Genomic DNA, 12,398 nt, shown 5'->3' on the forward strand with positions numbered 1-12,398 from the left:
GATGAATCAAAACTTTATCCCCTTGTTTAAAATTCATGAGCCCCGAATTAATTTGTTCACGTTTAACATCATTTAACCTTTCCATTTGCTTTCTAATATATTCCCATTCTTTTGAAATATCATTTTTCATTTCCACTGGTTTCATGTTTATTGTTCTATGCCATGTATTATTGTAATAATATACTAACTGTTGTATGATGGAGTCATGATTTCCATCCCAGTATATCTGACCGTTAACCCCTAACGCATCTCTAAGAGTTCTCATTACCGCATCAACTATTTTATTATGAAACGTATATGGAGAAGATGAGAAGTAAAAATTAATTTGTGGGAAATAATGAGCCATAGCTGCCTGAAATCCTTTATCACCATCACCCCTTATATTATCTACTCTTTCATGATCTAGTAAGTATTGAATAGCTCTTCTTGTTTCCTGTTCTGTTTTCCCTTTCACCGGAATGCAATATAAATATCTAGTGTTAATGTTAATGGCAAATAAATAAGTAACGTTTCCTTTTGAATATTCTAAATGATCTATTTCGTATGAATATGGATATGGAGCAAATGAAGGGCGACTAAATTTTTCCTTTAACGGTTGAATTTTCGGGTCAGTTGGTTTATTTAATATCTTGAAATCCTTTTTAAAATCTTTTTGCTTCTTTAATGTTTGAAATGGATATAATAAAGTGAATGATGAAGGATTAACTGAAGGAGGAGGCGGTACTGTCGTTGGAGGTTTTGGTGTTGCAAGTGGTTTAATTTTATCTGCTTTGATTTTGGATGATGAAGTTTTAGTTGTTGATTTTCCTTTCATTAATTCTGGATGTATTCTATTCATTTGTTTTAAATATGCTGTATATAAAGGTTTGATATACTTTCCCGCTTCGAGTTTATGTTGAAGGATGAATTCCAAAAGTTGATCTTCATTTAAAAGTCGGGCTGAATATGGTTTAACTAATGAATCATAAATTAAAGCTTGTGCTTCATTTATGGTCTGAAGGACCTGGGCGTTTTGCACCTTTAGCTGTTGAACATTTGCTACTTTCTCTTTTGGTGTTGTTTTCGGCTTTTTCTTCTTTTGTTTTTGTTCCTTTGGCTTTTGCGGCTCAGGATTATATAATTTATATAATTCATCAATATCTTCTTCTGTTAATACTTTATTTTTGAAATCTTTCAACTGTTTAAGTTGTGATTTATTTCTTCCCTTTGTATATTCATTATTTTTAATTTTGTCTTTAATTTTAGAAATTATTTTATCATGATATTTCAAAATTTCATTTTTATAATACGGATAATAATAATCCATATCATCACCCGTTATATTTTTATTATGTTTTTGGAGATATGATTTTAATTCATAATAATTAAGAAAATTTTGATTAAGTACTAAATCATCAATTAAATTTTCTAAATCTGCGTTATCCATTTATATAAAAATAAAATAAATGTTTTAAGGGTGCCCACCTCTTTGAATCATAGTATCAAAACCATTATTTACATATTGAATCGCATCATTAACGGTTCCTCCTTCTAAAACGGTATCAAATGGTGGAGTCCAGATTTCCTGATGATGATCATAAAATCCAGCAAAATTAACCGTATTATTAGGTAAAATATGAATCTCAGCGGTATATCTTCTATCTAAATTTGGATGCCTTATATGTATACCATTACTGCCCGGATAAAATCTCAAACCTTGATTTTGTTGACGCATCAAATTATTGAAATTTCTTTCTTCAGGGGTGAATGTTCTTCTCTGTTGACGTTGTGGTGGTGGTGGTCGTTGTTGCTGCTGTTGATGCTGTGGTGGGATTTGAAAAATTCGTTGCGGTTGATTATTTGGAATCTGAAAGTTAAAACCATTTGGTATAAATCTATTCGGTTCCTTTTGTCTCTTCTGTGGCATTTTATTAAAAATAAAATTTTAAATTCATGACTCAACCCCTACGTTTTTAAATTGTATTAAATAAATGGCATACAACATCCATTTTCACAACATACAGCCTTAGTGTGTGCTCCTGTTAATGCAGTCTTACCGATTGTTAAGCGAGTCATTGACCCGTTTTTAAGTTGTAAATTAATATTCTGACCATCAAATATCACTTTATCATTTATTATATCCAAATAATTTTTAGGTGTTAATTGTTTATTTTGTCGTAAACTAACACCTTTCATTTTTTGTGCAATCTTTTTAAAATCACTTCCATCAATTGAACCGTTGAATGATGTATAACACTTAGGCATAAAGCAACCATGTTATCACCTTGTTTCTCAATTGCTAAACCCAATAACTTCTTCTCATGTGCTTTTTCTTCAGCTTTATTCTTTAATTTAGGTTTAAATTTCTCATCAAAACAGAAGAAATCAAATGGTGCGAATTTGAAAATGTTTTTATCATAAAATTGTTTATCGGTAACAATTGCTTGAAATGCTTGAGTGTTAGGAAGATTTGGGTCGCCAGCGATTGCCCAATAAGATGAATCAGTATCACCTTCAATGAAATGAAAACGATTAACATTCATGCATTTATACATAAAATCATAAATGAAAACCAAATACCAGTATTTAGCATTATCTAAAGTGAAGAATGCCTCTTGTAAACATGTATCACATCTATAAAATCTATCTTTAAGCATCACTTGATATGTATCTCACCTATTTCTCTTATGTTTTTAAACTTATTTGACATACATGCAACGCGTGCCTTCTGTGCATTCATTATTTTAGTCTTTGCGTAATTTTGTGTATTCATTGCATCGTAACCATATGATCCATTAAGTGAAATCTTGCAAAATAAACTTTTTCCTTTATTTCCTTCTAATTCAGCCTTTTGTCTTTCGTTCATAAATTCGTTCGCAAATTCATTAAAACAAGTGTTTTTCGTAAATGTTAAAATTGATTGAATATCATCGATGATAAAATGAAATCTGTCTATTAGATACCAAAGATAATAAGAAGAAAATGGTTGATATTGGTTGTGTGTTGATGCTAACTGAGTTAATTTCCTCTGTTTCTGGTCAACTGGTAGATTGTTTGATTTCATGTAATTATACATAAAACTGCCAATTGTTTTTTCATCTGTGATAATATCTAAGTTTCTTATTATCGGTAAAAAGTTTATGTAATCATTAATGTATTTTTCATCAATGTGACCCTTTACTTCAGCCACGAATAAAGTATTTTTCTTCTTAATTATTCCCAGTGCTTTTGCTTTCTTTGTTGCTGTATCACAAATGATAACACCATTCAATCTTCCCGGCATATACATTTTATGGTCAGTATATTGAATGAAATCATGAGGATTAGATGAAAATGATGAAGGATATAATGAATTAAAATCAACACCAACGAAATGAGTCATAATGTTGTGAAGTGTCCTCATTTGATACAGTTTTAGTTTCTGGACTATATGAAAGTTTATTAATGTGCGTGATTCCTTTAAGATTACACGATGTTGAACATTTGATAGACCACCAGTAATTCCATTACGGAGAATGTGATAAGCTTCAACTGAATCTAAAGTCATTGGTAAATTATTTTTTAATGCATAATTTCTTAAATTGATTCTTAAACGTTGAACATCTTCATCTTTATTTGATTTTACGACATTGCAATAACAACACATTAACTGACAATTTTCTTTAGTATGTGGTTTTTCATTATCGATTCTATCCAATGTTGGTTTATTTGCATATGTAAACGCTTTACCACACATTTTGCATTTAGATGAAAGGATTAAATCGTGATAGTATTGAAAATCATCCATTGAAACATTATTTTTAGTATCTCTTTCTGCTTTTTCATCTTGTTTCTTATATGATTCAATTTTATATTTCCAATACTTTTTCGTTAATTCAAAACTTGATTCTATCTCTTCCTCAGGATATTTTTCATTAGGATTAAAGTCTTTATATGCTAAAGCGTAACGAATCATTGAAGCATTCGATGATAAAGAAAGATTATGAAGCATGTCAATTTTATAAACAAATGTTTCTTCAATAATTTTATCGATTGGGTCAATCATAATTTCAACATCTTTATTGCAATAATGAATAAAATATTCTAATCTATTCTTAAAATTTTTAGCATCATTGAGATATATTTGATAATCACTATCTGATATAGTTTCTTGAGTTAATGCTGAATAAAATGAATCTTGAGTGAATGGTTCCACTTTATATAATTCTTCTTCGTAATTCTCCACGTGATGAATTGATAAGGGAAAAAGGATTTAACACGTGATTTATTGTTTCCGAAATCTTGAGTGAATTGGTCTAATGTCCCACCCGCTATATAATTTCTGATGTCAATAAATCTCAATTCATATGGACGTTTGTTTTCTTTACAATGATTTGCTTAAATTGTGAAGATGAACCCAGCATTGATTTTATTTTCCATTTTGCAGTGTTTAAATCACGAAGAATTAAATTTAAATCAAACTTTCCCGAATTAAAACCTATGATATTCACTTTATTGAATTCCTCATCTAGAAGTTCTTTAAATGCTTCCTTCTGTTTTTCATTTAATGTATGGGACAAAGTCCCCGCCGTTTGCGGCTTCAATAATTCATGTATTGACTCATATTTGATTTAGCAACTAATGAACAGGTTGAAAATAAAAACTCAATCCAATCAGAAATAAAAGAATCACTCGAAGTTAAGCAAAAATTCCTCGTATATGTTTTATCATTTAATTTAACCGTTGATGATACCATGAATGGTTTTAAGTAAGCGTTCAAAGTTGCACACTCAGAAAGTTGTAATTCTTCTTTAGTCTCTAATGTTTCAAAGTCAAAAGTAATATAATATCTTGTCGTTTATAATATTCTGCAAATTGTGAGCTAATAACCACTGATATATCTTCTGTTTCGTAATATGTGGTGCATATGGTTGCTGGTCTTTTGCAATTGAACGTCTTGAATTAATCTTCCATTATTTTCTTTACATTTCTCACAATGCTTTAAAAATCTTCTTTGGTTTTTCCTTTCTGGATCATCACGGATAGAATAAACTTCTTCTTTACAATATGGACAAACTTTATAGCCGGTGAGTGCTTCAACGTCTGTTATTCTGTCAGCGTGAAGTTTTCCACATGGACTCTGTGTTAATAAAATATTTACTGTTTCAAATTCTGGATCTATCATTATTGATTCCACTAATGGAAAGTCTACCTTATTTATGTCCACGTCTTCTGGTTGAGGATCACAATAATAGAAATCAATATTAACATTTAACATTCTCGCTAATCTCTCACTTTCTGATGAAATGTCAAACCCTTCATATGCATCTATTGCTTCATTTAAATAGCTTCTACGAGTTTTAGGATTAACACCATCAGGAATGTTATAGAAGCGTTTAAATAACCTTCTACCTTCTGCTCTAATTTGATTATCATTCATTTTAGCTGTTCCGTTTTTGTTCATTTATGTAAGAATAAAAAATTAAAAAATAAATAAAAATAAAGTTTATTTTTTAAAGCCCATAAAATGAATTAAGAACACATAAATTTTTATCATCCGCGACGTGACGAATACATTTTAATTTACTCAAGAATGCGTACCCTGATACATTAAATCTAATTCCTGTCTTATTTAATTTCACAACTTTGAAAAGGAATGTATGAATAGCTATAAAATGATGAGAAGATGTTTTATGGGTTGCTTCCATTTTTTCTGAAATAAATGAATAAATATAATGTTTATAAGTTTTCATATCTTTTATGTTCTTAATAACGAATGGTATAGACCTTTCCACTTCATCTTCCTTCGGTGCTGTTCTTTCATATGAAACATTATTGGTATCTTCAACAATGAAACCACAATCACACAAAATTTTATAGGTTCCAATGGTTTCTTTTGATATTTTATCTAATAAATCAAAAACTTTATCAACACCTGTGCATTTATTTAAATAATAGTTTGTGTAAATATCATGATCTTCTTTCTTAATCGTATTAGTTGCATATGTTACGTTTTTAAGAGCTTTTTTGAATTTCTCAGAATCGAGAGGGGGTGAAAGTAGGATACAGGGGTATTCTTCATTATCAATAAATTGTAACTTATGTTTACGAATAAATTTAGTACCTTCTTCTGAAAGTGTTTCGTCTATTTCACCATCTAATAAATTTTGTGTTGATTCTGAGACATAATTTTTATATCTTTCTTCATGAGATTTCTGTACTTCTGATTCTGAAGCTGGGATATTCATTCAACCCTCTACTTCATTTTCATTATATTTTTCAACTTCTCTTAATTCCTTAATTTTTTCATCTATTTCATCTCTTATTTTTTTCAGTCTTTCAATTTCATTGTATTCATCATCATCTTTAATCCGTTCTTCATAATATTCAGGGAAAACATCAGGTTCTTTAGGTTTTTCTTCTTCAGATGTGGGATATAAGAAATTTATAACATCATCTTTATTCATTTTTCCATCATAATCTAAATCATTTAATAACTCGGCAAATTTTTGACAATTTCTTAAATAATATTTATTAACTTCATAACCTACCTCCTCTAATATATCCTTTATTTCCTCGTTTGTGAATCCTAATTTTTTAACGTTGTTAGTTTTGACGCTCATTTCATACAAAATAAAAAAATAAAATAATAAACATAACTAAGTTTTAATTTTTCGTAAGAAGTTTATTTTATTTTTATATATAAATCATTCTTAAGGTCAAACAGACTTCTTATTTTTATATGAATTCCATCCTCTAAAATTCGATAATCTATTTTATCTGGTTTTACTTGTTGGGTCATTTATGTAAGAATAAAAAAATAAATTATTTTAAAAATAACTTTAATTTTTTTAATGGTTTATTTTTTAAAAAAATTTTTATTTTTTATTTCATTATGTATGGGCTGAGTGTAAATGTCTTACAATTTTGAAAATTTTTTAAATCTTGATTTATTCAAAAACGTAAGAATAAAAACCGTAAGAATCATACATTTTTTACTTCATATGTTAAAAAAAATGATACAAAATCGCTCGATATTGTATGAATTCTTACGTTTACAAAAAAAGTCACAAAACCCATCATATCCTACTACTCACCTTTCATCACTTCCAATATATTTATATCTCAGTTTTGATTTAGCATTTTCATATTCATTAGCGTTTAATAATTCACAGTCTTCCTTTTTAAATTGATGTTTAAGATATTCAGGATTTAATACTCTACGTTTATATGCTCCTAACTTAGTTCTAAAGGTTTTTCTACAAAATTTAGGAATTCCATCCTCTTTAATGTCATCAATGATTTCCATTTCATTATTTTCAATTTCTTCTTCTCGTTTATGAGGTCTTTGATTATGACTCCATTGATTCCATGAAATTAAATATTCTTTATCATTATATTTATACCTCATTAGCTTATTTTGGCTTTCATATTCATTTAATAATTCACAATCTTCATTTTTAAATTGAAGTTTAACCCATTCAGGATTTAAACAATGTTTAATTAATCGCGGAATATCTGACATCATCTATATATAGCTTCTTTTATAAAAGATAAAAAAATAAATTATTTTAAAATTAATGTTAATTTTTTTAATGATTTATAAATAAATATATTTTAATGCATCGTCTATATATAGATGTAACAAAAAAAGTCACTAAACCCGTCATATCCTACTACTACCAACCATGAAAAAAAGAGCTTCATTTTTTAACAAATATAAGAAGCTTATAACATATCAAAAGTATTTGTCATTTTATTTTTGTCCAACATTGAGTTTCAAAATTTGCTAGCTGACCTTCCCCGTGGACTCCAACCCCATGTGAAGTGACTTTTTTGCAAAATAATAATAAAAATGAAATGCTCATATACTGACAATCTCGAAACAAATATTATCTCAAAATCATGGTTTTGGATTTACAATAATCAAAACTAAAAATGAATTTTGATCAAAACAAATTTACTAAAAATGAACTACTAGGCATAATCTATATTCTATCAACTCAACGACTATATATCTTTCAGATTAAATCCATTGAATAAACTTTAGCATAGAACGTACACAACACGTAAGAGAGAAACAATTTATTTCATGAATCAAATACTTTTCAATAGGAAAGTATAATGTTTTGTTTACTCGTTTTGATATATTTTTTCAAAATACTGTCAGTTTAGCTGTTTATGTGCAAGATATGTTTCTGCAAGTAGTGACAAAGAAATTGAATATACTTTTTATTCGTGATTTTCCTATGTTTAATAAATTATAATATAAGCATACCTGGTGCTAATAATATAGTGTGCAAATGGTGTAAATTTTGATAATATGTCATTTACATTTGTTTGCAAAAAGCAATTTGCATGAATGATGAAATCAGATATACGAATTTGAGTATTTCGATGTTTTTTGAAGTGCAGATAGTAGTTGATAGACAGCTAAAACGATCTAAAGGTGTTGGGATTTTCCAAATTTTTCATGTTTTAGAAAAAATCCAATTAAAGTATAAAATTTTTAAACGTATTTTAAAACATCAATATTTTTTGGAAAAAATAGAAGTTAAAATCTTTTTGCAGACTTACCACGACTTTATTTTTAAATTCTATCACTGCAATATAACAAAATTTTATGTCTTATAATAGGTTTATATTGTAAGTTTGTCGAAATTTCTATTATTCAATAATAGGTATTTCTTATTCGAAATTTGATTGAAAAAAATATGTTCATAATAGCTTAACTTAGAGGTTAACGCACAAAATATTATAGTATCTTTATTTCTTCAAGTTATCAAATTTAATTTTGGTTCATTTCTTAAAACACTCAATCACTTTTATCCAGAATAGTAAACATTCAAAAATTAGTATAAATGATGATAAATTTAGATGTTTATTTGTATTACAGCTGGAATTTGATTTAATTTTTGGTGTATATGCGAGAGGTAAGCAAGTCATGTTAGAGTTCCTCTTTTTTATAACACGTTTTTATCCTTTATATTTGATAGTTTCGTTTTGATCTCCAATAATATTTTATTAAAATAATTTTTCTTCTATTTCCTGTGTATAGTACCTTTACGATAAATTAAAAGTATTGGCAGTCTCATTTTTCTTTTAAAACAATTTTGAAATTTTTGCTGGATCAACTTGAGTGTGGACTCCGAGCCATGTGAAGTGACTTTTTTTGGATTTCTTTAACGATAATGGAATCTATATATTACAGCGATATTAAAATAAATACTATTTTTTGAAATGATATCCAAAGTTCAATATTCAGATTAATGCTTCATATTTTCAATCCATTCATGTAATATTCTATATACACACAATTTAGAATTATATATATTATCACGCTGCAGTATAATTTTCACTGTATGAAAAAAATTATAAGATATGAGAACAATTAATTATATTTTGATGGACAGAACTTATTGACTTGGGAATTATTCAGCATACCAAGGCTGTCAACACTAAAAATATGCAAAAATCTCAAAGTTAAGTAAAAAAACAAATATCATTGTCATTAATCTCATATTTCCTATTCCAAATATTTACATTTTCTTAATACTTAACTGAACCAAACGTTTATAGGTCCAGATTAATAGGATATAATAATTTTGTAAATTTTTTGATTATTCTCGCTAAATTTGTCTTTAAGAGTATATTAATCGAGATAAACTAACAGTACATATTATAATATCGTAAGAAGATTACAGGTATATCGCATAAATTTTCGTAATTGAGAATTGATTGCGAAGAAAAAATTAGAATCTGGCATTGATATTAAGGATTTATTGTGTCCTTTGGCCGGTGATTCGAATGAGCTCAAGTTGTATTTTTTCAAAAAAATTTTGTTCTCGAGATGAAAAAATCATTCGCTCGCGAGAAAATGTGAAGTCAAACGACGATACAGCTGTTTGGCCGGAGAGAAGCCTTAATCAAGATGATTTCAGACATTTCCAAGAAATTCCCAAAAAGACATCAGATTCAATGTGGTCGCGACTGGAATTTAGATTTTTTATATGAAAGAGATGCATGTGCCAAAAGAAAATTAGAATATAATTATAATTGACTTTTCCAGATAAAAAATTTCATTCTTTTTTAACCGGGTAGTATAATTCACATATAGATATATGATGAAAATATGAAATCTTACAAAATAATTGTCTAATTCAACAATTTTGGAAATTGTCAATTATTTTTTTATGCAGGATATAAAAGATAATATGTACAACAACGAAAGATATAACACAAATATTTATTTTACATTTAAATCGGTGGTATTTATACAATATTTATAAACATTTCAAATTTAAACAAAATTATCAAAAAATATAAGACAAAATAATAGTATATCAAACATTTACTATAAAGTTATGAAATTGTATAACAGAAACTTAATGAATATTCAACAATTGAAGAAGATCTGATGGATCTACAGTTGGATTAATTGTATTGTTCGATTGAACTGGTGCGATCCTGTGGAGGTCTTTCTTTAATGGATTAATTTCACTGATATGTGGATAAATTACTTCCCAATTCTCTGTGTACCAGCATAATAATGCTGTCCTATTTCTTTTTGCTGATCGATCAAGAATTATCCCATTCTTCTTTGACATCAGGTTAGCAAATATCATCAACGCGTCAATTGGGGCCTTTCCATCGAACTGATGTTCTATTATTGATGTTACAGAATTAAATTTTGGAGAGTTTTGGATCATTCGGAGCTTGAATTCATCGTTTTCTATAGCTTGGTACTGCATAAGGTATTCAAGTATCTAAATTCTTCTGGTATTAAATGGATCATATGGATAATTAAATATTGGGAAAATGAGAAATAAGTTATATTCAAAAAATTTGAATTATATAATTGAAAACCGAATTCAATAATTTGATTGATAAATGCAGAATATCACACGTTCATAAACAATAAATAAATAATTGTGAGGAAGTTAGGAAGTTTTGAATAGTTGTAAGTAGGAAGTACATTCAAAAATTTTAAGGTTGAAAATGGAAAAATGCTAAGGAATTTATACAATAACATATTATAGAACAAGACTATAAAATTGATTTTGATAATTTCAATTAATTAATAAGAAACCAAAAGACATTGAATTTCGATCAATAATTTAATAAGTGTACAAAAAATTAATCGGAAAAATAATGATGGACATAGCATCATATATCATACTGTATAAATTATTTTTTGATACGAATATTTAATTTTGCAAATTACCTCAGACTTTTCAGAGGATTGAGTTGCCACTCAATCCTCTGAAATAGTCTGTGGTAATTTTTAGTCTCTACACTATTTCAATATAAGCTCCATTTTTAAACAGTTTTTAAAAATCGAGCATTGAAAAGTGTGATGAGACTTAATTCTCAATTATTTTACAGACAGTGGTAAATCATTCGATAGGAAGCTAATATAAGGTGAAATTTTCTCAAATAATTTATAGCAAAAAAAAAGAAAAAAGTTAATTTGATAAATGAAATATATGAATTATTTTATGTGAATTGAAAATGACTGTAATTGATCACAAAAATTGAAATGAATTACAATAGACCATTCAAAAAAATAATTTGAACCTCCTCTCAAAAGAACTATAAAAGTTAGATAAACATATATGAGAAAGAATTTAAAGCTTCACTTATTTCATTCCATTTTGACAAATACATTTTAATATCTTTTAATTTATAAAAATTGATAAAATGTAATCCTCCCTAACTCAGTTGGTTAGAGTGTCAGACTGTTAATCTGGAAGTCGTGTGTTCGATCCACACGGGAGGAGATTTTTTCTTTTTCCATATCAATAAGAATTTTTACAACTTCTCAAAATTTTCAAATTTTTACTGCATTGAAGAGTGGTGTTCATTATTCCGTAAGATAAGAAATTTCGCCGCTCCTAAAAATATCAGTTTTCTGCTGCTTGTATAAGTGGAATTCTTTATTTTTTTTTGATGAGATTAGATTTTTTAATACATCTCAGTATTAAATAAATTGCTGCGTAGACAAGATAGCATTTTTAGTGTGGAGCTTGTTGATAGCATACGTGCTCATTAAAAATTGTATTTCGGAATTTCTTTCTGATAATATTTCAATTCGTGGCTATTGGTTTTCACATTATAATGCTAAGGTTTAATAAGCAAAATTGACACTGAAACACTATTATTTCTGGTATTTAGTACTGAATTTCATCAATTTTGTCAAGCATTATTGAAATTTTGAAACCATAGAATATCACTTAATATCTTCTATCATTTAGAAAATCTCCATAACTAAGATCCCGCATTAAATAAGTATAAATGATTTCATTGGAGATTGCTTTGTTCATTGAATTTACAGTAAATTTTGTTAAAAGGAGCAACATATAATGATCTTCGTGATAGCTATCTAAAGAGCAAATAAAACTGCCTTTCTAATTTACTTACCAGTTTTCTCTTTTTCAGCT

General features: G+C 27.8%; 2 protein-coding genes, 1 non-coding gene and 2 pseudogenes across 5 annotated transcripts, besides 3 other annotated features; 1 reads left to right on the forward strand and 4 right to left on the reverse strand.

Annotated features, from left to right (window-relative positions):
* Window positions 1-571: part of a mobile genetic element that runs on past the window's edge.
* Window positions 572-1,962: 1,391 nt separating this feature from the next.
* TVAGG3_0684240 lies at window positions 1,963-2,845 on the reverse strand (annotated as a pseudogene). The gene has a single exon. A coding segment is annotated over exon 1 (883 nt).
* Window positions 2,846-3,556: 711 nt separating this feature from the next.
* TVAGG3_0684250 lies at window positions 3,557-5,422 on the reverse strand (annotated as a pseudogene). The gene has a single exon. A coding segment is annotated over exon 1 (1,866 nt).
* Window positions 5,423-6,151: 729 nt separating this feature from the next.
* Window positions 6,152-6,676: a mobile genetic element.
* Window positions 6,207-6,581, reverse strand: TVAGG3_0684270 (uncharacterized protein; the record flags this gene model as incomplete). Its single annotated transcript, XM_051242791.1, has 1 exon — window positions 6,207-6,581. One exon carries the CDS (start codon window positions 6,579-6,581, stop codon window positions 6,207-6,209), a length of 375 nt encoding a protein of 124 aa, XP_051089378.1.
* Window positions 6,677-7,640: 964 nt separating the features above from the next.
* Window positions 7,641-9,883: a mobile genetic element.
* Window positions 9,884-10,230: 347 nt separating this feature from the next.
* Window positions 10,231-10,782, reverse strand: TVAGG3_0684290 (uncharacterized protein; the record flags this gene model as incomplete). The annotated part of the gene is made up of 1 exon (XM_001305923.1): window positions 10,344-10,709. One exon carries the CDS (start codon window positions 10,707-10,709, stop codon window positions 10,344-10,346), a length of 366 nt encoding a protein of 121 aa, XP_001305924.1.
* Window positions 10,783-11,664: 882 nt separating this feature from the next.
* Window positions 11,665-11,738, forward strand: TVAGG3_0684300. Its single transcript has one exon. It is a non-coding gene; the product is annotated as a tRNA-Asn (tRNA).
* The last annotated feature ends 660 nt before the right edge of the window (window positions 11,739-12,398 follow it).

This window comes from Trichomonas vaginalis, chromosome III (assembly GCF_026262505.1).
Source record: "Trichomonas vaginalis G3 chromosome III, whole genome shotgun sequence".
NCBI classification, from domain to species: Eukaryota; Parabasalia; order Trichomonadida; family Trichomonadidae; genus Trichomonas; species Trichomonas vaginalis.